Genomic DNA, 27595 nt, shown 5'->3' on the forward strand with positions numbered 1-27595 from the left:
ATGATGGTCCTGTGATCCAAAACACAACCCCAGAGCCAGAGGGTATATCACCGCTGTCTCATCTATGTGTGTGTGTTTGTCAGACTCTTAACTCATGCACACCTGACCATATTTTTCCACAAAGGCTCTTTTTGTCTGACGGAAAGACAAAAGGTAGACAAAGACAGAGATTAAACAAGATTAGTCAGGTAATTACATCCCACCTCTCACTCGCTTCCTGTGATAAAGAGAACATGTTTTGCTTCTTGTTCCCAGAAAATTTCCAGTCTTTTTTCAATGCCCTCTCCCTTCGCGGTATACGTCAGCCATATTTGTCCTAATAGATTTGTCATTTCACGGAGAGAAAAGACTTTCTACCTGCTTAGGTCTGCTCATTGTTTGTGTAAATCAAGGCTGACTGGGGTCATGTGTGTGTATGTGAACATGTCGCGGTCAGTTTAGTCTGCGTTTCTGTGGAGTTTACATCCATGTGGTTGTATATTGACACTGTGGTTGCTGTGGTTTTAAGAAGTGTTTGTCTATCTGTGTGTCCGTGCGGAACCGGTGGTTTCGGCAGCCATGTTCCGTAAGCCGACCCTCAGTGTTGTAGTGATTTTGATGGTGAAGTTCATCAGTAGGGTGTTGTTTTATATCGTTTGTTGAGGCTTTCCGTGGATGTTTGTGTAGGGGCTGGAGGTGATAAGGTGTTTGTGTAAAGTCTTACAGGAATAAGTGTTTAATCTATTAATGAGGTGTTTGTGTATCTGTGCATCCATGTAGAACCAGTGGTTTCGGCAACCATGCTTCATAAGCCGCCCCCTAGGGTGGTAGTGATTTTGATGGTGAAGTTCTTCGGTAGGATATATTTTTTTATATATATCATTTGGTGAGCCGTTCTATGGATGTTGGGTTGGAGATGACGAGGTGTTTGTGTGGAGTTTTGCGGGAATGTTTAACACTTTGGAGTCTGAGGTATCGCTGGCGATACCACCTCGTTTTTTTTCTTACCAGTGTGAAAGAGACTCAAAATACTCTGTCAATGTTGCACATACAATTAAGAGTTATACACCATTTTTATCTGTTTAATATCTTCTTTTATTTGTGTACACTCACAGTAAAAACAAAATGTTGTGCTTTTTGTAAAATAAAGAAAACTAACATGATGTGCGATCTGTTGTCTCCCTCTGAACAAAGTCCAATCTGATAGTTCTCTGAAAATGGACTGTAACTTAGTGAATACTAATGACACAAAAATGAGACTTATGTCTAAAAAAAACATTGAAATGTCAGGTTTCAAATCGTGTAAGTCAAATCGAAAACAAATATTCTCTGTCAGAAGTCCGTGATTCAGCTCATTATCCACTAATGCGGCCACGCCCACAGAGCCAGCGCTATTCAGACGCAAATTCCGAGGCAATTCATGTATACATCGTCTCAATCGTGTATTTATTATCTTCAAAAGTGTTTTGCATAGCCATAGTTAGCGATCTCTGGAAGCCTCTGTTAATTCGGTTAGTAGATTGTCACATGATGGCCTGTTCTTCTTTAGGAGGCATTTGTGGACTAAAGTTGCACAGAGCACCCTCCGGCTGCAGGTATAAATTGAAAACACAGTTTCCAGCACTCATAGTGATGACGATAAATATTGAATAAATATTACTCCTCTGTATAGAAAATTGACATAAACATATGAGAATCCATCAATATTTCTCCAAATGTGCATACTTTTAAGCTAAAAGTCTATATGAAATGCCATATAGGTAACATAATTTTTCAGACACTTTGCATCACAGTAATACATTATATTTTAAAGTATATAATAGAATACCATTATTTTAAATTGTAATAATATTTCACAGTATTGCTGTTTTTTCTGTATGTTTGAAATACACCATGATGAGTTTGAGACATGATCACAGAGGGTTTTTTCACAGCCTACCTGACTGAAAGAGCTAATTATTTATGCAGGTCATTACAGCTCATTATGCGATTCTTTTGTCTTCTCAGGTGTAAATGACCCATTATTCATGATGATTCACGCCTCCACGCATACTGTGTTTCTTGACAAAAAGTGTCTTAAAATTTAAATATCTCTATTGTTTTATATGAACAAGTAGGCAGGATAATTTTAACATTATTTTGAAGCAAAAACTCTAGTCTACAACCTCCAATACCCAGACGACTTGTGAACACAAATAATAATATATAATTTTGGCCTTATTTCAGTGACTTAAGTTTTTTGTTTTTTAATAACCAAGCATAAACATTATTCCTTCAAAAATGCAAACATGTACATACCTGGTACAATGTACATTATGGTAGCCTAGTTTGTGCTGAATACAGTGTAATGACACTTTTTCCATTAATATGTTTATGAATAACTGAAAAAAGCACAAATGCCAGGGCATGTCAAAACTTCTCCAGGCCCCAAATCAGCCTCAGACTCCAGAGGGTTAATGTATTAATAAGGTTTTTTGTGTATATGCGTGTGTATTGTTATAAAGAGGAGGGGCCCTGTTTACAAAGAGGGTCTCAGCTGAGCGTTGTTCACTGACCTCACATTCCAGAACCGCCGCTAATCGCCTCCGTCTGGCAAACTCTCGCTCTCTCATCTCACACACTCACTATTCTTCTCATTTTTTTCTCCGTCTCCTCAATCGCTGAGGGCTTTTCAGACTGTTTAGTTGATTGTTAGTGTTGTTTGCTAAGGCAAGCATCACTTACTCTTTTTGCTCATATTTGGGTGTTTCTTCAACTATGGGCACTTTCAGCCTTGAGGACTTTTATAAAGTAAACTGACTTAAAACACTTTTTTTACACTCCCACTAGTTTATTTCATTTGTATACTAACAATTTCAACAGAGTATATACACACTACAAATGTTTGGGGTTGGTGAGTTTTTGGTTTTTTAAAGAGTCTCTTCTGTTCACCAAGGCTGGATTTATTTGATCAAAAATACAGTAAAAACAGTAATATCATGAAATAAATATTATTACAGTTTAAAATAACTGTTTTCTATGTTAATATATTTCAAATGTAATTTATTCTTGCTGAATTTTCAGCATCATTACTTCAGTCTTCACTGTCACATGATCCTTTAGAAATCATTCTAATATTACGATTTGCTGCTCAAGAAACATTTTTTATCATTATCAGCATTGAAAACAGTTTTACTGCTTCATATTTTTGTCAAAACCGTGATAAATTTTTCAACATTCTTCGATTAATAGAAAGTTCAAAAGAAGAGCTTTTATTTGAAACAGGACTCTTTTGAAACATTATAAATGCCAAGCTGAATAGAATTATTAATTTCTTTCAAATATTAAAAATAAAAATATTTCTGACCATAAAATGTTGAAGTAATATACATCACAGGAAAGTCTGTAATTTGTTTTTCTATTTCTTCATTTTTATGAACGAACAGGCATACATTAATTTATTGCTAGCATTTAAAGTATCTTAAATACTGTACACACAATTATTTTCTCACAAAATAATTGAACAAAATCACAGTTTGAATGGAGATTAAGCTTTTGATAAAACTTTATTAGGGATAATATTGTTGATCAAGATGGAAATTCTAAGAAAAATAGAAGTACAGTGATATTTTTTGTAAAATTCATATTATTTTGAATATATGCTATAGCTATATTATGGATAATATTTTATTCCATTCTTTATTTACATGATCATAGTTTTAAAAATGTAACAATAATTCATATTTTTATTGTGAATATTTCAAGATTGATAGTGTAGGTCTAGGACAAGTAAATCAAAAAATATTACTCACTAGAAAAGATATATAAATGATGGCATGATAAAAAAATCCAAGATAGTTTCAGTATGACCTTAATAAAACAAAAAGAATGGTTGAAATAAAACTGATGTTTCATCAATGTATTTAAAAATTAAACTTAGGTTCTTTACTTATCATGCACTGTTTGTCCTATAAATATGAATATATCAAATTACGAAAAGAGGTTTCTTGTTATACTTTAGTAGTAGTTGGACTGTTTTAGATGATAAAATGGCTGAAAACGATGGGGGATCTGAGTCATAGACTAGTCTTGGGTTGAATTGGGCTGTTTTGACTCTTGACAGCCAGTAAGCAACCATGTTAGCAAGTGAGTTAAACACACTTGGCACCCACAACTCATCGTGCCCACATAACAACACAATAACAACCACATAGAACACTAACAAATGCATAACAGTGCACTAGAACCACATAGCATTTTCTAGTTAACTATCAATTACAAACACAAATGTTATACACAGAAAAACGAAATATGCCCCATCTGCTTTTGTGCATTTCTGTCCACTTCTTATGCTGTTGTTGAGTCTCTTGTTCACTCTAGTTTCATTGTTATTCTTTCACAGTGAGCTCAATCTGGGCTGTGGTTCTCAGAAGTGTAAATTAGAACCAGATCTTTTCTCTCCGAGCGAGGCACGGATTGCTTCTCATCTAATGTTCTGTTCCCTCATTCTTGTGACTGAAAAAATGGCCCAGGCTGAGAGCACATTGTGCAATTGTTTATCTCATATCTTCTCTGGCCTGCTTTCTCACACTCTTCATCCATCATCTCTGTATTCTCTCCTCCAGTCAGGTGTTGGAGTTTCCTTGCAGCTGCTTGACAGATTGCGTGTGGCCAGCTGGTGGTTTGGAGGTTTGTTGTGAAGCTCTGTGAGAGAGTGTAGCTGTGGTTGAACTGACCTCACAGTACTCATTTGGACTCATGTACACTGCTTGTCTAGTGTGTAGCGTGTTTGCTCTGGGCTTGGGTGAAGCCGGGTTGCGGCATGTTTCTCGGTAAGGACTGAATCATGGCTTTGTTTGTCTCCGGGATGCCAGGGATCCTGGGCCATGGCTTTTTGGATGTGATCTGCTAATGGACTTGTGTTGATCTGCTAACTCCACTGGCACGGTGGAGCGTTAATGGAACAGCACGTAGAATGTACCTCAATCAATAGCATCGACTGGCTCTAGGTTAAAAGCGCAGGAAAAAAAACAGACTGGTGGATACGGGATATTGCATTACCGCGTGGATCCATTAGCGATGTCCTCTAGATAAGCGAGCATGCTAGGGTGGGTCACTGATCCTGACATCGTCCCTCAGCGTTAATGGAAGTGTTTTGCTGTGCTTTACACAATACTCCAGGGCGGCATAGATTTTTCTACACACCAGCACCTCTGGCCTTGTTCCATAAATTAATTTGATGAACGTGCCACTGATACAGGAAGCTTTAATGACAGCAGACACCTGATACATGTTCAGTGACAACTGCTAAGATTAATAATAGTATTAAAAGATTAATAAAGACGGTTCACTTCTTTTAGTTATGCATGGGAGAAACTGCAATATGGCGGAATATGTCCCACCTTCTAAGTAAAAGACCCAATCGCTGATTGGTAAAGTCACAGCATCACTAATGTGCATTTCCTCGTCTAGCCTGAAAAATAAGCTTTTTTTAACACTATTTGAGCATAAGAAACATAATTTATGGGCCAGTTCATGTCAGATTTTGTTGCTGATTTCAAATGTGTTATTTAATTGTGAGTTCACTAAGCATTTTTTGAGATTTCAGGATTATCCCATTCAAATTGATAGGACTTGGTCTTGGACTAGCCAATGGAGACTCAAACTTCATTGTTGAGGGTTGTCAATAGCAGCATGTGTTTCCAATACAACATCGACACAATAAGTACATTGTAACAAAGAATATTTTTTTCAGTTGACATAAGTACCTAGTAGTTAAAGACACCTAATATGAAGTGTGACCCACGATTAAGCCTTGGTAATTATACAAAACTTATAAGTTTGAGCTGATTTATTTAAAAAAAAAAAAAAAAAACATGTTAGAATGTGATTCATATATACAATGACCTTGTCTTTAATGAATATGTTAACATTTTAAAGGTACAAACATTTAAAGTTTCAAAAAAGTCACACATTTTAGGTTGATAAAACTGTCCTGATATCATAATGAAGACAAAATGACTTAAGGAAAATCCATGTACTTTTTCCAGCACCATATTTGTTCCAGGACTTACTTATAGTAAGGTTTTCTTAATTGACTTTATTTCTCACATTCTCTTCATCCTTCATAGAATATAAACAGAATATAATATGCAAAAAGAATACAGACTAAGGCCAGAATATAAAATAAGTTACATCTCTATATAATATACTTGTATTTTAATTCCTCAAATTCATTAAATCTGAAGTCTATAGGTGGCTACACTGTTATGACATGAGATTAACCATATGCTTTAAAAAACTGGCTTCTGACATAATAGCTGAATTGCCTACTTTTCATTAAAGTACTGTGTGGTGGATTCTTTTTCCTTTAGAGACCTTTATTAATTTCCCACCGGTTGCATTATGTATAGCACATTGCTATTGCTTCTTAGTTGCTGGATAATTAAAAACAGCGCAAAGAGACTCCGTTATTCATTTTCGCATTTTGTCTTGTTTCATAAACTAACTGTCATGAATGTGGTTATATAACTATACAGTAAATTAGCCTAAAATGCTAATTAACGCAGGGCAATTGGATTTGAACCATTCACGCCATGTTACTGTAATTTTGAAGGTATAGTGACATTTATCGTTGTTCTGCGAAATCCAGTTATTTCAACAAAAATCCATGTAATCTGGAATCTCACGTGAGGGCTGTTTGGTTTAAAAGCGACTTCTCTGTGAGGTCTGTGAGATCACTAATCTATTGAAAACAGACAATGGACCTTTTTTTGTTAATGTGAATGCACCTTAAGACTCCAACACAAAAGTGCAAGCTGTGGCTCGTCGCTTTTCATATCGGTCAAACAAACCCTTCCATTTTAGTGTAGTTCATGCACTGCATGCAGGGAATGTTGCAGATATCAGATTTTTCCTAAAATATATAGTTGTTTATCATGCATGCAAACTGTTTCAAGCACTTTTAAACATTATTCAACAAAACCAGCTGTTTGTCCATGTATTCCAGAACTTAAATTTCTAAAAGCTAAATTAAACTCTAAGGACCTTCTGCATTTAGCACAATCTTTTATTATTATTTCTTAAAAACACAATTTCTTCACTTCTTTTTAATATTTGAAAACCTTTTACCCTTGCAAATCATAGTCATGTGGTGAAACCAAAATAATGATATCATAGAGAGGAGCAGACTTATTTTAATCGCACCCTTTAAGCTTTTTTAGATAGTAATGTAGCTGTTTGTGAATGCAGATGGTCTGCAAAAGTTTCAAAGATCAGAGTACATGACAAATATATTTGTCTCCCAAAAGAAAGAAGTCATCAATAATTCCAGTCTTACTTCATACACAAACCTACGAAGGTTTGTAACAATTTGCATAATGCAAGCCTATGCTCTTCATTGCCTGTTCACGAGCAATGTCTTCTCTGACCCTCAAACACTGTAGTTGTAGCTGAGGCCTGGAATAGTTTGTTTTGTGTTGTTGTTGATATGTCGAGAAGATGCTGTTTTCTGTGCTGCGAAAGCAAATCTACTTTGCATGCACTCCCAAAGGATGAGGACTCTCGCTCAAGTTGATACCCAGTTTCCGATATGCACTGTAAACGACAGACCAATCACAACAGAGTGGCCAATCCATCTGACCAATCAGAGCAGAGCAGGCTCTTGGAGAGGAGGGGTTTAGAGAGACTGAATCCTTTTCAGACACTGTGAGAAAAGAGGTGATGCTGCAGTGTAAATTATGAGAAAATTAAAGTGTTTTTGACCTTGGATGCATCTAAACCTTGGAGAAATCTGAAACTAAATTACAGTTGGAACCTTTAAAATAGCAAAATTTTCCTTCATATACAACTTTATTTCTATCTTTCTGACTGAAACGAAAGAACTGAAAAACATTAACTGAAACCGAACGTGTGCCAGTTTGTTGTAATGGGTCTTTATAAAGACAGGCTTTGTTGGACTGATTCTCAATCCTTGACCTTTGTTCATGAGGTGCGTACGTGTTACCCAGTGTAGCATGACTGATCTAGCTAATCATTAGCTCAGCTGACAGCAGCTAGCCGCTGGCTAATATGCTGTCTTGGTGATAAGGAGCTTCCTTTGGGGATGTGAGCTAATGGACAACCGTGAGCGCGGCCTGTGAGGTCGCCGTGTGTTAAGTGTGCTCAACTGAAGCGTTGGAGGCTGAATTTAAGGTGCCTTTTCTCCACCGATTTCCCAACCCGCCCCAAGTGTGAGCACACACCGATAAAAGGATTAGCACACCTGGAAGATTACTGCTAATCTTTTCTCGTTCTTCAGCACAGGCGAGCCAGGAAAGCGAGAGGAGGTTGGCCAACTTTCCCCAAAGATAAACTGGCCGTAGGGAGCAGCGACTTGTGGAGTTTCTTCCAAAATCAAATTTAAATTCAAGAAAAATGTATTTTAATGGGAGAAAAAGTTTCAGTGTTGTCAGTCCAATCCATTGAAAGTGTGATTCTGGTGTAGGCGATATAATGCATACCAGCATGGCTTGGTTGCCCCCAGACGCACAGTCCACTACTCTATCGCACATTCACTGCAGTTTCACAGGATTGCACCAGCTCGAAGCTCTGCTCGCCCCTCTCATCACCTCCTCGCCTGCTAGAAGACAAACATGGTAGGGGAGGGATGTTCAGTGCAGTACTGTACACTATGTGTCAAGTTAAACAAGTAAAATCACAAAATAAATGCAAATATACAAAGGTTTTGGATTACTGAAATAGAAGAATTATGTAGGATTTGAATGTGACACGCTTTGATCGGATCGATTTACACATTCATCACTGAAACAATTAATGTAATGTATTTTGAATCTTCAAACATATCAAGGTACAAACTTCACAATGGCTCAATGAGATTGGTGTGCATGATAAAATCAAAAATCAAAATGAATTTGAATGCAGAAATTGCTCATCATAGAAGAGCTGTATATGAATTGCATTTTAATTTAAAAACATTTACTAACACCTTTTTGAAAATATTTTCCAAAATAAATCACTAAAACCTCATTACCGCAACAGCCTGAAAACATCAGTACCATTATGAAAGCTAACCCAGGTGAAAAAAGTACTTTATTTTTATAATATACTTAATAAATATTAATAAATATACTAATAATATACTTTATAAATATATATTCATTGACCCTAATAAAGCAATTTGCAATAGGATGCTTTGTAGTCCCAGTCCACCCCTTATGTACCTCAAGGCAGGCCTGTAACCAAAAACCCTTTATTGAATAATTCTGAGGGGAAAAGGCTCTGAAGGAAAATAAATCTGCCTTATAGTATATGTAAGGACTGTAGACTTCTATTTAAAAGCCAGCTGGACAGGAGCTTGATCACCATCCCTTCATATCTGTATCCTGCATGGTGACCAGGGCTAATGATAGGGATCTCAGTTACACACAAACACATGCAGCCGGCCCAAAGAGGACCCTGCAGGGTAACAGTGTACGGACCTGTCCAAAGCATGGATGAAATGTCAAGCATGCGCTACAGTGAGAACGAGCGAAAGCGAGATCAGGGTCAGATCAGGGTGTGCTGACGTGGAACTCGGTGATATCTCACCAGCAGTATGCCTTCTTCACCTCTACATATTCAGCAGTGCAGGATGTTGCGTCTTACCTTATCTTTGTTTGGCCTCCACTTATTTTGAGAAAAGCAGCTGTCAGCGATACACAGCACAAATTTAGTCCTAAATTCTGATTATGCTTATCAGTGTCTTCAAGGGTGTTCTTAAGCATTCATTCTGATGTACAGATCTGTATGTTTGCTTGTTAGGGCTCTGATGGAGTGTTTGAGTGATATTAATGTTTGTTAACATGTTGAGTTTGTTAACATTAATTGAAAAACATTTGCTGACAATTTAACACCTTTTTGAACATATTTTTCAAAATATGTCCATATTTTGTCATTACCGCAACTATAAATATGCTATATAAATTGATGTAGTTTTGTAAAGTCTAGTGCGTTGGAGCCCTTAGTTAAGACAATATTCTTGAAGAACAATCGTGATCAGTGAACTTGCTGGTTTGTTTCAGCCATCGGTGACCTACTTTGCACTTTCTTTCCATCTCTGGATCTGTTTTGGTCCCCCTGCAGCATGCGAGCATGTGCATGTGCCCTAGAAGCCGAGCGGTCACGTACACTGAGAGATTCCCTGGCAGGGTCTGCGTTTCGGGATGGGTTTGTTCCAGATGGGGGAGAGAGTGGAGGGTTAATGATTAGTCTCATGCTCTGTGTGGATCAAGGGCATGGGACCGTGCGGGCCTGGGGGAAACGAGAGACAGAGAGAGAGAGAAAGAGAGAGAGAACAAACCAAGAACACAACAGCTGAATCACTCATAACTTCTATTTTCATACTCAGCTCTATTTATACACATCAGTACTGTCTATGCCACTTTTATTTCCAGTAATAATTATATAAAAATAATTAACCACTACTTCTCAATCCATTAAGAGTACTGTAAGTGATTGTTTGACACACTCCCTAATACTACCTGATATTGAATTGTACACGCTCATTTCCCATTTTTATTTTTATTTTATTTTTTACATTTAAGACATTTGCTATCATCTAACACTCAAAGTTATCCTCTAAAAGCACTAATAAATAAATAAATCTTTAGCAAAATGAAAATCTTTTTTTTTTTTTTCATGCTGTACATAATATAGTGATGTCTAAATTCATTTTTAGTATTTAAACTGAATGTTTTATGAAGAGTTTTCACACCTGGCTCATTGAGAGTGGAAACAGGCATGTTTTCTCAAGGTTGGCTGAATGAGGTGGTCTCGGCCCGCTTGAAACAAACTCTGAAGTGGTTTGCTTGTGGTTAGAAAGCAATCTGACCCAATGGACCAATGAACCAAGCTGTACCGTAATTCATAATGGGAAATACATTACATAAAAAGCAGCAGTGTCTGATTCTGTTGGTGAGCACATTACTTAACAACCAAATGGCACCTCTTAATGTTAAATTGCTCTCCTCCAAAACAGGTGCATTGCAGATGAAGCCTTGACTCCCACTCTAACTGAAAAAAATTTACAGTATGAGTGAGAATCAAGCCTTATGTGCATTATATTAGCTAATTAAAGCTAACAGAGCTAACTTGTCAATCCATCTTGATGGATGACACTATGAAGAACATAAACAAGTGTACTCTGGCCAATGAGATGATCTTTTTAATGCTTATTGGCCATGACATGAAAATCATTTGTTAGCTTATCCGAAAAGGACATAATTTTAATATAAATATTAAAGGATTAGTTCACTTTCAAATTAAAATTTCCTGATAATTTACTAACCCCCATATTATAAAAGATGTCCATGTCCTTCTTTCTTCAGTTGAAAAGAAATGAAGGTTTTTGATGAAAACATTCCAGGATTATTCTCCTTATAGTGGATTTCAATGGCCTCCAGACGGTCGAAGGTCAAAATTACAGTTTCAGTGCAGCTTCAAAGGGCTTTAAACGATACCAGACGAGGAATAAGGGTCTAATCTAGAGAAACCATCACTTATTTTCTAAAAAAAAAAAAATTATACATTTTAACCATAAATGCTCATCTTGAACTAGCTCTCTTCTTCTTCTCTATTAGAATTCCTGCACTGCTAACTGTATTACTGCCCTCCTCAGGTGAAAGTTTGAACTAAATTGTCATGTACAATATGCTAGTTCAATAGTATATAACAATTAGTTCAAACTTTGACCTGAGGAGGGCAGTAATAAATTCTGTAATAAACAGAATTTTAATAGAGAAGAAGAAGAAAAAGAGAGCTAGTTCAAGATGAGGATTTATGGTTAAAACCTATATAATTTTTTTATTTATTTTAGAAAATGAGTGATGGTTTCTCTAGATAAAACCCTTAGTCCTCATCTGGGATCACGTAGAGCTCTTTGAAGCTGCAATGAAACTAAATTTGACCTTCAACCATTTGGAGGACATTGAAGTCCACAATATGGAGAAAAATCCTGGAATGTTTTCATCAAAAACCTTCATTTCTTTTCAACTGAAGAAAGAAGGACATGGACATCTTTTATGATATGGGGGTGAGTAAATTATCAGGAAAATTTAATTTGAAAGTGAACTAATTCTTTAAACTACACTATGTATTGGAGCACATGCATTTCCTTCCAAGCCACAACTGATTGTGATTTTGAAATGACTGTATTTGCTTACTGATTAATACTTTGAGAGGTCACACATCTATTTGGAACAGCATCCTGGATCACTTATCTGGAAAACTGTTTCGATATTACCACTTACTGTTTAATCTTTAATTTAGTAATTGTTTAACAAGGGGATAGAGTAAGTCCACACACTGCCATAAGGAATTCTTAAAGAATTCTGTAAGGAATTCTACAAGCTTCAGTAGTGTGCAGAACTTTTTCAGTTTTTTCTTCTCTACACTCCTGTCTATCAAACACACCTGCCTGCAACCATCCAGGTGTACAATGAATTTGTTTATTTTCCTGATAGAGAAAATCTCCTATGCACTCCAAATGAACCATATTCCCAGCACAGCTCACAACAAAACTTTCCATCTTCCTCCTCATAGTCTCTGACCTCAATCCCGTCTTCAGGGTCTTTTCTTCTCCACATGCCTCATCTATCCGTGCTGTCATTCTCTTTTAGCTCCAACCCCCTCCCACACTGGTTCTGCCAGAGCTATGCATGGAATGTCAGTTCCTTAGGCTGAATCTCCATTCCCATCAGGAAGACAGAGTGACAGTCTCAATGTCTCAGCCACACTCGTGATTCTAATTGCACATAATGGAGCATTAAAGATGTATCTGTGTCTGATCTCATGGTGCCAAAAAAACACAGAAGAACTTTCCTCCAGGTAGTTTCGACAGAAAAATTAACCCGTCTGTCTCTCTCCTGACAGCCTCCATTCCGTTCTTCGCCTGTGAGCTCAAAGCAGTGACTCCGTACATGAGGGGCTTCTTCTGTGGGGACTCCAGCATCACCTACCCTTACATAGAAGATGAGGCCATTCCTGATAGCGTGCTTATAGCCGGGGGCATCATAATCACAGGACTTACGGTGAGAACACACACATATACTAAATTATAAAATGCTGAAAGGCCTTAAAGGGATAGTTCACACAAAAATGAAGATTATCCCATGATTTACTCACCCTCAACCCATCCTAGGTGTATATGACTATCTTCCTTCAGACAAACACAATCGGAGATATATTAAAATATATCCTGGCTCTTCCAAGCTTGAAATATCCTTATTTATTTTATAAACTATAATAATGAACTTCTGGTATATTTCTTACAAAATGCATGGAATGTCGCTTTGCTTCAGAAGGCCTTTATTAACTCCCTGGAGCCGTATGGATTACTTTAATGTTGGATGGATGCACTTTTTTGGGGTTTCAAAATCTCACACCCTTTACTACCATTAATACCGATATATTTTAAAATAACTCCCGATTGTGTTCATCTGTGTCATGTATTGTCGAGGAATAAGGAATATAAACAATGAGTAACCCTTCAAAATAAACTTCACTGGACATTCAGTTTAACATTACACAAAACAATTACTGACAAAAGACTGAACAGAATAGGGAGTATACACAGTAAATGAGGGAACTAAACAGGAAGAGCTGGATGAAGATTAACTAATCTGTAACCATGGAAACTAATGACAACTCATATAACAGACATAATCATGACATTACGCCCCCCTCAGAAAGGTGTGTCCTTGCGCTGCACAATGTTCAACTGAGGAGGGAGAGGGGGGGTTTTGGAGGTGGGCTTGGAGCTGGTGATAGACAGGGATGACTAGGAGGAGACAAACACCATGGTGGAGCTGACGGTGGGAGGTGACAGGGTGGAGCTTTGGCTAAAGGGCTGGGCAGAACCGGGGACCGATTGACTGAGGTGGAACTAGGGTGTGTGGAGGAACTGGCGAAGCAGAGAGGCTGACGGACCAGGGCGACATCCGAAAGTGGAGCTGCTGGCTCGCAGGACCGAGGTGGAGATGGAGACTTGGCTGACCTGGGTGAAGATTGAAGAATCAAGGAAGAGTAAGCTGGAGCTAAGGAGAAGCCTGGCACAGCCGAAGGGGTGGAGGGTCGAGGCACAGCTGGAGATCTCCGGGTGGGACCGAAGCATCCAAATATCCGGACGGGACCGGCAAAGAAGATGAGGACTCGGGGGTGGGGATCTAGGTGGGAACTGGATCCGCAGACCATAGATCTATCAGGTTTAGGTCCGCTCCTGGCTCTGAGATGGACTGGTCAGTGCGCATAGACTCCAGGGCTTTGTTGTTATCCGGCTCTGGTTCTGGGATGATTTCGGTGGCTGGGATAATTTTCATTTTTGAGTTAACTATCCCTTTAATGGGATAGTTCTCCCAACAGTGTACATTCTATCTTCATTTACTCACCCTAGGAAACTGAATCAACACTTAACTGACTTGAGCTGAATGTATAATTACTATTTAGTCTTTTTAGAGCTTCTTTACAAAGAATTTGAATTTGTCTCATATTTGAAAAAGTTTTGAAACAATCTGTATTGTATAAAGCACTATAAAAATAAAGGTGACTTGACTTGACCCTTGTGTCGAATGTATTTTTTTCACAGAAACACAAAAGATTTTTAATAATTGTACCAGTCTTTCTTTCCACGGAATTGCAAAGAATGACAACAGAGGCTTTTAAGCATCAAAATGGATGCAAAAACAACATGGAAGTATGATAAAAGTGGTCAATACGACTCATGAATTCAGAAGACTACGCTACAAAAAGACTATAGCCAATGGCCAACTAGCACATTACGTTCTGTCTGTGCAGAAGGAAATAACTCTCCATACCAGTAGGTGGCAGTCAACTGTTCGTCATGCAAAAAGCGATGCCAGAAGAGCTAAAACTGTGAATATCTTCATAAATGAGATTAAGATTAAAAATGAGATGAGCCTTCTGTGTGTTCCCTCTTTACTTTGTCATTTGCGTGCTTTTGTAACTTTTGTTGTTCTTCTAGTGCACTGGTTCACTAAGCTGAACAGCCAATCAGAATGATCCCTCTTACCAACGGGCTCTTTTGCCAATTCAACATGCTCAATTGCCAAAGAGCCACTGATGGGGGTCCGACTAGTGCTGATGGTGCAGACCACACTGCGAAAACTAGTCCAATGTACGCTCACCGAAGGCCCGACATTGAGACATGACTACATTTGATATCTGACTCAAAAGAATGATTTATACTCTTTCTACTTCTCTCATAAGCTCTTATGAACATGCTTAGGAGTGCTAGGGTGGATGTTAAGATTGTTCAGTGAATAACGACTTACAGACTTGGAATATAATAAATGAGAACTAAATCTATGGTGTTTTTGTGTCCTTTTTAATGCATGAAATCTTAAGTATCCTTTTGTTGTAGTTGCATGTACAATAAATTGTCCTTTTGTGTTCCTTTAAGTTCAATAAATCCATAAGTAAGTCATATGGATTTAAAACATGAGGGTGAGTAACTGATGACAGAACTATCCTTTAAAAAGACTGCCTGTCCACAGTTGTATTAGCCCACGGTTCTCTTGTTTCTCAAGGCTATTGATTTACTCTTTTCATCTACTTTGCTATTGAACAAGAGTTTCTCTTTGTGTAAGAGAGCATGTGTTGTGAGGTACTATGAATTATTTAAGGCTGCCAGGGAACATATCTCATGCTTCATGGGCCTTGTAGTATTTAACTCGGTGTAACCTCAAGGGTGTTCAATGTCTGTTTCAGATTGCTGTCGGAGAGTGCTACCGGGTACGATTCAGAAGTGTGCACTCACGAGCATTTGTGAGCAACCGCTACGTGTCCTGTCTGTACAAGGAGCTGGGCAGCTTCCTGTTTGGCTGCTGCGTGGGGCAATCCTTGACCAACATGGCGAAGCTGAGTGTGGGCCGACTCCGTCCCCACTTCTTAACGGCGTGCAATGTGACCTATGCTTCACTCAACTGCGTACCTGGAACCTACATTTCAGATGTCGTCTGCAGGAACAAGCCCAAGATAGTGGAGGAGGCCAGGTTAGTGGACTATAAGGGGTTTTATGGGAGGCACAGAGATGAGATGAGCTCTGTTCCAAAACCTTGGCTGCGTCCTACATCTATCATGTTGTCAGTAATTGTTTGTTATACTTTTAGTTTGACATTATTACAAAGTGCACTTTTTAAAAGTGTACCTAATGTGTTAAGAAACACACAGTAGTCATGAAAGTGTGCTCTCTTTAAGTACACTTACTGTAAGTGGCCTTTTATTTCATAAATATTATATTACCTGGAAGTACAGTTATAAAAAATTACTTTGCACATTCAATACAGTTAAGCGCACTTCTTTGTATTGATTTTCAATATTTTCAAATTTTAAGTTTTCTTACTTTGTCTCTTACTTTGTCCACCATCTTGGTTAGAGTTTATTGCAATGCATTGTGGGATTGTCTACTCTGTGAAGGATAAATGAGATTGTTCTTTAGAATTTGTCCAAAAGACGACATTGTAGATGTTTGGAACAGCCCTAGCTTTATGCTGCCTAGGTATGAGGCGCACTAGATTTTGAAACAGAGCTATAGTGTAGGATTAGTTAAGGTTGAATTACAAATGTTACATGCTTTTTCAACACATAGTATGTAAACTATGGAGGGATTTACTTAGAATAACACGTATGCTTGTGATTACTTAATATAACATCATGTAGACAATGTTACGACCCATAAAGCAGTGCAGTGGTTTAATGATTTGTGATATTGTGACATTTAGTTGGTAATATTTCTCTCTGCTCTTCTTAAACAGAAAGTCCTTCTTCTCAGGCCATGCATCTTTCGCCATGTACACCATGCTTTACCTGGCAGTGAGTATCACCGTGTGTGGCCATATTTACCACATGCACACTCAAACACGCAAACTCAAACACACGTCAGGTTGAAGCAAACGCCTGTGCTTGCTGTCGGATGCCGGCGAGGAGCTTTACTGTTGTCAGCTTTCACTTCCCATCCCTGCCATGTGGGAGAAATGCCAAAAAATTCCTACTGACAAGAAACTCTCTCAAACTTCAACTCACACAAATGCACACAAATACACTCATACTGAAAGAAGAAGGCTCTGAGAAAGCAAAAAACTCCCAAAAGGCATCTTGCTTCAAGCAGAAAAGAAAGGCTTGAGTGAAAGAGGGAATGTTCTCCAGAGGCCTGATGAATAGAGGAGTGGAGAGAGGGAGAGCGAGTGAAAGCTAGCCGAAGACAGAGGAGTCCTTGTTTAGTTGTGGGTTGGGTCCGGGAGGGGGGGAGCTTTGGCCTGCTGAGAGATAGACAGGCTTCTTTCAGTTAAACCCCTCTCTCTCTCACTCGCTGTTATGGCCTGGGGAAGGGGCACAATAAGGGGAAAAATGACAAAACACTCGCAAGCGATCATAAAGCATGACATTCAATAGCATTCACATTTTTCTTTCACTCAACTGCCCCACAAACCTTATCAGAATTTACTCTGCCTTGTGTGCCAATCACGTTTAGAACGGAGGAAAGAAAATTCGCCCCACTGTGTAAAAACAAGCTATTTTCTACCATTCATCTGATTCAATTCATGGGCCTCTGGCTGCTCTAAAAGTGGGAGAGCTCTTCAACTCTCATTAGAGAGCGCGAGATAGAGAACACGAACAGAGGAAGAGCACAGAGCGAGGGAAAGCTATAGAAAATCTGTGCCAGGCTCTTTGTCCTCTCTGCCTGTTTTTTTTTTTCACTCTGTCCCATCCAATGGCCGCACTGTTCAGGGTTAGCCCTGCCTTGCATGCCTGACCTGTGGCCACATGCTCTGGCTCTGAGCGCCAGCTGCTCCAGGCTTTACTGCAGGAAGCCAAACACCTGTGATGGGAGGCGTACGAGGACCCTTAAAGTCTGGAATGTTTCATGGTCCCCTGTGTGACATCAATATCCATAAAGTTCATCTACAGCCAATACTTCTGCTGTGCCTGCTGACCCCAATATTTCTCCCTTACTCGCTTGAACATGAACACATGTTAACGTGTTTTTTTGGGGTTTTTTTCACCTAAAGCTAGTGTTTACTTCTAAGGCAGCATCCTAACTGAAATGTAGTGATCGATTTCGAACACTCTGTCTATTATAGCACAGGTGTGAAGACTAACCCTGCATTTGAATGTGGCTACTTCTATGCTATATAGTAGGCATAAAACAGTATGTGAGCCAAGTAGTATGTCCAAATTTATAGTATGGGCACTTTGCGAAAAGTATGTCCAATTTTAATACCCTATAGATAAAACTTTTTTAACGGTCGTGAAGTTAGTTTCAAGCGACATGTAGTACCTACCATATAGTATGCAGTTTCAGATGCAGCTAAAGTTCCTGAAAAGTCAGTTCACTTGACGGCCATATTTGCAACGCCTCCAGGCAGCCATTTTGGGCATCCAAGACCTATCTACTTGAAATACAGAAATCTCAAAAACTCCAATTTAAATAACATGTTTCAAATTACCAACAACATCTGACATGATCAGTCCCATAAATGCAAAGTTCTGTCATGAAACTCTAGATGGCGCAGGCTGATAGATCCTTAACTAGATCTGCTCTCTATAGAGCACAGCTGATTGGTTCCTGCTGTATCAGTTGCCAATGAGCTCGCTACTCAACCTTCAAATACTTGGTCAGCATTTGCTGTAGCAGTTGTAAGCACGCTTTCAGAAACCCTCCGCCTTCCCCAGCTCCACCTGTTTCTTCTGTATTGTGACTTACATCTGAGTGAAACAGATTATTGAAAACAAAACTTGGTTCAGTCCATCAGTTGTTGATTGGATACAGATCTTAACGCAAACCTGAAGTCGATTATAAGAAGGGTGGAGTTTATGCAGACAAAATGATAAACAAAGTCCAGCATACATCACCAGAGAGAAGTCTGTCACTTCAACAAAAGATTGTGTTATGACATTTAGATTAAAATTTACAAGATAAAAAAAAAAAAAAGTTTATAAATGTTTCACAATATAAAATCAATAGGGTTAATGTTCATTTCATGTTGACTTAAGGGGTTAGTTCACCCAAAAATAAAATTCTGTCATTAATTACTCACCCTTATGTCATTCCACACCCGTAAGACCTTCGTTCATCTTCAGAACACAAATTTAAGATATTTTTGATAAAATCCGAAAAAAAAAAATCTGATAAAATTTTTTGATAATATTTTTTTGAATTCCCAAAAAAATAAATAACGACTTTATTCATCAATATCTAGTGGTGGACAATTTCAAAACACTGCTTCATGAAGCTTCGAAGCTTTACAAATCTTTTGTTTCGAATCAGTGGTTTGGAGCGTGCATCAAACTGCCAAAGTCACTTGAAATTCCGAAGCACTTGACATAACGAAGCTTCATTTACTGAAATCATGTGACTTTCACACTCGGAAACCACTGATTCGAAACAAAAGATTTGTAAAGTTTCGAAGCTTCACGAAGCAGTGTTTTGAAATCGCCCTTCACTAGATTTAATTGAATAAAGTCGTTATTTTGGGTTTTTTTGGTGCACAAAAAGTATTCTCGTTGCTTCATAACATTAAGGTTGAACCACTGTAGCCACATGAACTGTTTTAAATATATCTTTATTAGCGTTCTGGTCGTTTAAAAGTGTTAATTATCTTGCTGTCAGTGGAGGCCTCACTGAGCCATCGGATTTTATTAAAAATATCTTAATTTGTGTTCTGAAGCTGAACGAAGATCTTACGGGCGTAAAACGATGATGAGGGTGAGTAATTAATGACTGAATTTTCATAATAATTACAGACTAAAACTAAATATGAACATTATTTAGGCTTTTGAGTGTGGTTAGATTAGCAAGATTAGCAAGGTCAGATACACACACAAACACACTCTGTAAACTTTATTTATCAGCCCGTACACTCTTTTATCAGCTCATATGTTAATCATTCTTGAAACTTCCTGTGTTTGTGCAGTTCTACCTGCAGGCGCGGCTGTCATGGCGAGGGGCGCGACTCCTGCGACCGTTGCTGCAGTTCTTGTTGGTGATGTTAGCAGTGTACACAGGACTCAGTCGCATTTCCGACTACCGCCATCACCCCACTGATGTCCTGACCGGCTTCCTGCAGGGAGGACTGACCGCTTACTGGGTGGTAAGCATCCTGTCACAACACATTCTAGACAACCATTAGTATGAATCTGGCAGTGTAATGAACTGCTCACTTTGACATTTTCTTTGTGTGGTTGCAGGCCTTTTATATCTCATCCATGTTTAAGATGTCTCGTCCAGACATGTCTCCCACAAGCTTGTCGCTGGAAAGTCCCCTGTCCAGCCAGCAAACCGTCTGCTAACAGACCTGCACATAGAGACATCTGCGAGAGATTGATAGTGAAAGCAGAAGTGATCGAGTGAATAACGGGAATTGGACAAAGAACTTTGGAGCATGTTCAAATCCTCACAGAGAACCATTTCCCGCCCACCCTGAAAGAAGAACAGTTATATACACGTCTAACCCTTCAACAAACCCGTCCGCATTGTATCAACCCTCCATAGATAAATGATATTTTTATATAAAAAAAGTTTATCCTTTATATTTTTGAAATATGTTCTAGTTGAAGCTGCTAATAATTGTTGTATTATAATTTGTCACCTGTAGTCCAGGCTCAGAGATTCACACAGTGATTAAAGATAATAACCCATATGTAACTCTCAACATGTAAAGCTTTTCGGCTCATGTTGAATGTTATATAATGAACTACCATTGGACAAAAATGGACAAATCACAACAATCCTTGGGCCTCACACAATAGCATGTTTGCTATTGGACCTGGCTAGACCACTGTTCTGGTGCGTTGTTGCACAATCATAGCGGTGCCGATTGTAGACACCCTCTGTTTATAAAAGCACAGATCTGATGCTAATGCTATTAAGCTTGTGTTGTATTAAGGTGGGCTAAACTCCGTGTTTGTACTAACCACTTTCACTGCATGAGTGAGACTGAAAGGAGGTTTGAGCCAACAACCTCCTCACCCCCCTCCGCATAATGAGGGCTTGAATCTCGCCCAAATGCTCAGCGGGTGGGGGCTCTATACCTGTGTACCCTTAACTACTCATAGCACTTGAATTACACTATGGAATTGTCTAATTACTATAGATAATATTTTATATTTTGTCTCCTTTAATCAGTGTTCTACTTCCTTCCTGCAGTAAGTGCCATTTGTTTGTGTTTTTGTGTGCCCCCTCCCTCCCCCATTATAATTATTCAGAATGAATGTAAATAAATCATTTTATAAACGATCCAGATTTTCAGAAGTATTAGCATCACTTTTATAAGTTCTTGTTTTACGTGTTTATATATGTTTTTATCGTTCGTGTTGATCAGGTACTCAGAGTTATTGTTGCTAATTGTTAAAGAGACTAGTGACTGAGCCACAGATTGTCAGAAAGCTATATTCTACTTATCTAGTTTCATTTCATTTGTTGGTTTCCTCTGTGAAAGGCCTGTGAGGCTGAAATAACCACTGTATTAATAAACCAAACCAATAAAATGAATGTTCAATCTTTGTAACTCATTTTGGCCTACTCTATAATGGCAGAACTAATCGCACATCCACCCACACACACTTATACACAACCACTGAGAGTAAACACACCTGTGACTTCACATCACTATTTGTGTTGCTTGCCAACAGTAAACAGCCTGTAAATGTCAATTTACTGAATTCCGTGCTGTGTCCCAATTCGCCTACTTATACAATGCCCTAAAAGTATCTATGTTTTTGTGAAGAAAAGTTCAGATACTGCCCTCCAAAAGTTTGGAAACGCCCTAAAAAAGTGGGGTTTTGAACAATATTGGCATGAATACTTTTATTAATTTGTGATAATTTTGCACTGATAAGGGACAACACAAACTACAAAAACGCAGTGTATAGGAGCTTTATACAGCTTTTTAAGGCGGATGTCATTGAAAACATGCTTAGTCTATCCCTAAGAGCCCTGCTTTCATTCATGTCATGGCGCTGCTCTGAATAAGGTCTATAGTTGCGTCTTTAACGGACCACTTTGTTGCTTAGTTACTTAGTAACCTGTCACCGTTTAAACTGCCCTGTCAATCATCTGTCCCAGTTTAAATCCTCCACGTTCAATTTAACTGAATCTCCTGCGGATCAGAGAGAAATGTAGTAGCACATTGATCTGTCAAACACTCTGCGTTGATAGAGTCTGAGCAGATGTCCCTTTAAGACAAGTAATTTCACTCGGCGGCCATTTTTGAAAAGCCTCTTGGGCATTCAAGTGCAGCTCCTATCACTTTGAATGTGGAAACATCAAATTCGCCAAAGCTGTTTGCCAAGCTTTCGATTAAATTTCATATTTGAAATCACTAATGAAATCTGACAACAACTGTCATGACAAAAAAGAGACACGCATTTAGGACACAAGAAAGATGCGTATTTAGGACTGCACATGTGCATTAGCTTGAGCCAGCCTGAAAAATATGTGATTTGTCATGAGCATTTAGAAACAAAATTCATGAGACAGTTGTTGTCATATTTCATTGGTGATTTCAAATGAAATTTAATCAAAAGCTTGGCGTGAGAGTTTCGCACCCTAAACCCTTGTGGTCTTTCTACGAGTCTGCAATTTCATGATGTAACACCACTTTGACCGTCGGGAAGAAGTCTGCTGCGGAGCTCGCACCAGTGTGGGCTCAGCAAAAGTGAGCATCGAGGGGACATATTGACCAAAAAGGGGGCGCTGGTGAGCACCCTTCTGAATCCTAAAATGACAAATGGGAACTTAAGTTGTGAGGTGGGGCCTCCATGGATCAGACTTGTTTTTGTCAGCACATCCCACAGATGCTCGATTGGATTGAGATCCATTGGAATTTGGAGGCCAATTCAACACCTCAAACTCGTTGTTGTGCTCCTCAAACCATTCCTAAGGCATTTTTTAGGGCACATTATCCTGCTGAAAGAGGCCACAGCCACCAGGGAATACCATTTCCATGAAAGTGTGTACATGGTCTGAAACAATGCTTAGATAGGTGGTTTGTGTCAACGTAACATCCACATGGATGGCAGGACTCAAGGTTTCCCAGCAGAACATTGCCCAATGAATCACAATGCCTTCTTCCCATAATGCATCCTGGTGCCATGTGATCCCAGGTAAGCGATGCACACACACCCGGCAATCCACGTGATGTAAAAGAAAACGTGATTCATCAGACCACGCCACCTTCTTCCATTGCTCTGTGGTCCAGTTCTGATGCTCACCTGCCACTGTTGGCTCTTTTGGCGGTGGGCAGGGTATGGGCACTGTGTGCACTGACCTGTCTGCGGCTATGCTGCCCCATAGGCAACAAACTGCGATTCCCTGCATATTCAGACACCTTTATATCAGAACCAGCATTAACTTCTTGAGCAATTTGAGCTACAGTAGCTCATCTGTTGGATCGGACCACACGGGCCAGCCTTCGCTCCCCACGTGCATCAATGAGCCTTGTCCACCCATGACCCTGTCTCTGGTTCACCACTGTTCCTTCCTTGGACCACTTTTGATAGACACTGACCACTGCAGACTGGGAACACCCCACAAGAGCTGCAGTTTTGGAGATGCCCCGACCCAGTCGTCTAGCCATCACAATTTGGCCCTTGTCAAACTCACTCAAATCCTTACGCTTGCCCATTTTTCCTGCTTCTAACACATTAACATTGAGGACCAAGTGTTCACTTGCTGCCTAATATATCCACCCACTAACAGGTGCCGTGATGAAGAGATAATCAGTGTTATTCACTTCACCTGTCAGTGCTCATAATGCTATGCCTGATTGGTGTATTTCACAACATTGCTGTTTTTGATCAAATACATTTTGAATGGTATTGAAGGTTGCTGGCATAAAAATATATTCCAATAGATTTTTCCACAAAATGCTTTTTTTTTTTTTTTTTTTTTTGCATGGTGTTGATCAGGGGTTCTTAACTCTAGCCCTTGAGGTCTACTTTCCTGCAGTCTCTCGGAGGTAACTAGTTTAACATTAGACATCCAAACCTCTCCAACTCTCTCTCCCTGCCCCTCATTTCCCTCCCTTTCTCTCTCTCTTTCTTTTCGTGTGCAGTGGAGCGCATTGGCTGCTTCTGGGGTCATGCTACCATTGCGATTCCTGGCCAGATAGAAGCTGGCAAAGAGCTAGAAGCAGAGGAGGAGGCTTTACTTTTCCTTCTCTTTTTTTCTTTTCTAGTGTACTTCCAGATGCAGTGAGCAGAATAAAAGGCAGCCAAGATCAGAGCGAGCGAGTGAGGGAGAGATAAAGCAATTGAGAGAGAGAGAGAGGGAGCGAGTAGCAGTAAAGGCATGAGTGGAGGTGCGGTATGAGGGGCGAGAGGGGGCGGGGCTCTGTAGTTGGCTGCTGGTGTGGCGCAGGGAGGCTGGGGGCTCTGGGCGTGGGGCGCTTGGGTGGGAAGGAATGTGACCGTGGTTTTGGGGCTGTTTTGTTTCACAATGTTTTTACCAGGGAACATATTTCATACCTGACGTGTACATGTTCCATAATGTATGGCCCTGCTCTTTTACATAATGTACTTCACTCAACTTGTCTTACCACTATAATTCTTCAACAGCCTTCACTTTGCCCCATAATCCTGCAGCCCGGAATCAACAGCGATAAGCAGAGACAGATTTTCCTGTAAATAAAACTCCCTGCTACTTTAAAGACAACATGACACAGCATTCACATAAAGCATAAAGCATTCATTAAATCTAGAATAGCCACATTATTCAAAATACTAAATATTTAAAAATAGGTTATTTCATTTAACATTTATTCACGTTTTTTAAAGTGTCTTCATAGACTTTAATAAAAAATGTAATATCTAAAACAACTTTCCTTTTCTGTTGATCTCACCAAGCCCTCACATTTTAAGCCCCTCCCTTTCTTTCTAACTACCTGCTATCTTTTGCAGTATAATCAAGTCCCACTGGATAAAATAAAAGTCCTGAGAGATATTCAGTGAGAAACTGAATATATTATGTTGCTCAGGAATAGATCACATAACGTAAGTAAAGTAAAATGGGTTAGGAACTGCAGAACGTTAACTTAAAGGGTAAAACTCAACAGTTTAACTCTCACTCTAAAAAATGCTGGGTTTTTTCAACCAAGTTTGGGTCAAAAATGGAAAACCCAACCATTAGGTTAAATTTTTAAATGCATTTTTAACCCAACGGTTGGGTTTGTCCATATTTGACCCAAATTTGGGTTGAAACAACACAGCATTTTTTAGAGTGTAGGGGAGTTGGAAAATGAGCCTATTTTTTTTTTTTTTTAAATTGAGTGTTCAGACATTCATTAGGACAGGACGTGGTTGTATCCACAAGTAGTCTGTTATAATGGTGAAAAGTAGGCTGTAATATTAGTGAATAATATTATTTTCCTTGCACATGTAGGTTTGGTTCTGTCTGCAGAAAACAAGTCATTTCAGAGGTGAAGAAGAATTTGATGATTTGTACAGATCATCATGAGACCAGAGGCATGTTTGGAAAGATAGTAAATATTGCAATACATTCATTTCATGTTATCTTTAAACCAGAAATTTTGCTGACATTCAGAGACCAAATCAGTTCAGAGTCCAGGTATGGATCAACATGTGTGCGATCCATCAGACCAAACAGAATGATTTCGAATGGAAAACTAAAATGTCCAAGCAAGCAGTGCCTATGGAGTGATGAAACGAACATGATGGCCACAGCCACCACAGCACAAAATCCCTCCATCCAGGAAACAGCTGCACCGCCTGCAGCAGACCAGTGGAATGCAGCACACAGCCTCCCTGCACCAGTAAGACGCAAAGCCTCATTTTTTATTAAGTCCAGGAAAGTCCATTTTAAACTTTGTTGAATGATCATTAAAAAGGAATCAACGCTGATGTGAAGAGGCATTGATTAAAAAACAAAAACTTCATACATCCATGCCAACAGGTGGCACCATGAAACTCAAGACCACTGGGACAAATGAAGGTCAGTGTAAGCCGATTTTCAACCCGCTTTGTATTGTTACAATGTCAGAACAATGTTTACTCTTCCTCAGTGTTACCTGGACTGAGAAATGCCTGTTTATTTTGACAGCTCCAGGGCTTTTATGAAAATTACAGATTATACTTCCGCATTAGGGTTATTAACAACAGTTATTGAAAGGGTAGGTGTATCACTGAGAACAGTATCGTACTTTGTCTACTCTTTAAATAGCATTATAGTAAAAATGGTACACCATGGAAACAGCTTTCCTACCTGTACACAATTGTATTTTGCTTCAGAAAAGCAGTTTATTTCAGTTATTTCCCCTTCACTCATAACTCAATGTTCCTAATATTCCAGTTTGAAATGTTGACTACAAACACAGGGGATCAGAGATTTTCCAACGCTGTGTTTGTCCCTGTGTTTCAGCCTTTAGCCGCTGCCTACAATGTGCTGGATCCCTCACTGGAAACAAAAAGTACTCTTTTACTCTTATAACAATACAAGTCAACACCATTATAACTAAAAGTTTGCAAAGAAGTATTTCCTACTAAGGCAAAGCTTGACTCTTGTCAAGCATATCCATATCAGACTGGTGGGAGTGACCTTGGATGGCAACATGCCCAGCGCATAATGTGTGTTTCTTTCACATAGACAGCCACATTTTATTGAAAGCCCATTTTGCCAGTGGCGAATTACCCCTTTAATGCAAGTTACTGGTCTTATTGTGAACTCCTTATTGGTATATATTTATATATTTTCCATGTTCTTGTTTGAGAAACAGCTTCACTCAGAAATACCACAAAATGGTAGTAAAACTGGTGGCAACCGACTTTACATTTCATGCCAATGAAAGCCTTATGTACTGCATTCAGTAATGCGTGTTGTAAGTCAATAAATGATCAATAAATCTGATGGATTTGTGAAACTGGATATTCTACAAGAAAAAAGTCTTACCCTTTATATATCTGTTTGTAAGGGTTAAAGTATATGTTTACTTTATAATAAATCCTGATTTCAAGTTGACTTTAAATGCATTCTTTCTCTGACCTTAAGTCCTTTCGAGTCTTTTTCTGCACTTTCTCTTTTTCCCAACGGTAGCATCTGGCTCGCCCTTGGACATTTCGATCTGCCTGACTGAGTCCTAATAGCAGCCTGTGAAATCCTTTAGACCTTTCACCCCTCATTATTACAGAAAATAAAGATTACCCAATTTTCTTCTTTGACCAACACATGGTTCATACCTCAGGGGAATAAGACTGATAAGAAATTAAGGGCACAAACATTCAAAAATAGCTGCCCTTATAAATAAAAGTGACGTCTAGAGATAAGAATCGAGTGTGATGAAGGATGTCTCTCGCATGTATTCTCCCACGTAGATTCCCTTCACTCCAGTCTGGCCAGACGTGAGCACTTCATACCTGAGACAGCAATCGGAAGTAGGACATACCTTCCTGGATCTGATTACGACCCTATCGCCTCATTATCAAGAACACTTGCAAAACAAAAGGCCGGCAACCCTGCACCGGCATCGCTGAGATTCCCCCCACAGTGGCACTAAAACTACCTCATAAATCCAAAGCCGCAAACGCTTTGCTATATAATGATCGTCATTTTTTATTTACGCTCTCACCGCAG

General features: G+C 39.1%; 1 protein-coding gene and 1 long non-coding RNA gene across 2 annotated transcripts in view; both read left to right on the forward strand.

Annotated features, from left to right (window-relative positions):
- The window catches only part of ppap2d (phosphatidic acid phosphatase type 2D), a 42042-nt gene extending 20527 nt beyond the window's left edge, over nt 1–21515 (forward strand). Inside the window, exons 2-6 of the mRNA XM_067381425.1 lie at nt 12868–13025; nt 15721–16004; nt 16767–16824; nt 19926–20102; nt 20200–21515. Coding sequence (XP_067237526.1) covers nt 12868–13025; nt 15721–16004; nt 16767–16824; nt 19926–20102; nt 20200–20301 — 779 coding nt within the window. The 3' untranslated portion in view covers nt 20302–21515. The remainder of the gene's footprint in view (nt 1–12867; nt 13026–15720; nt 16005–16766; nt 16825–19925; nt 20103–20199) is intronic.
- Nucleotides 21516–25674: 4159 nt separating this feature from the next.
- LOC137009719 (uncharacterized) lies at nt 25675–26796 on the forward strand. Its single transcript, XR_010892948.1, has 3 exons — nt 25675–25781; nt 25922–25960; nt 26387–26796. It is a non-coding gene; the product is annotated as an uncharacterized lncRNA (long non-coding RNA).
- The last annotated feature ends 799 nt before the right edge of the window (nt 26797–27595 follow it).

The sequence above is a fragment of the Chanodichthys erythropterus genome, chromosome 3 (genome assembly GCF_024489055.1).
Source record: "Chanodichthys erythropterus isolate Z2021 chromosome 3, ASM2448905v1, whole genome shotgun sequence".
Classification (NCBI taxonomy): domain Eukaryota; kingdom Metazoa; phylum Chordata; class Actinopteri; order Cypriniformes; family Xenocyprididae; genus Chanodichthys; species Chanodichthys erythropterus.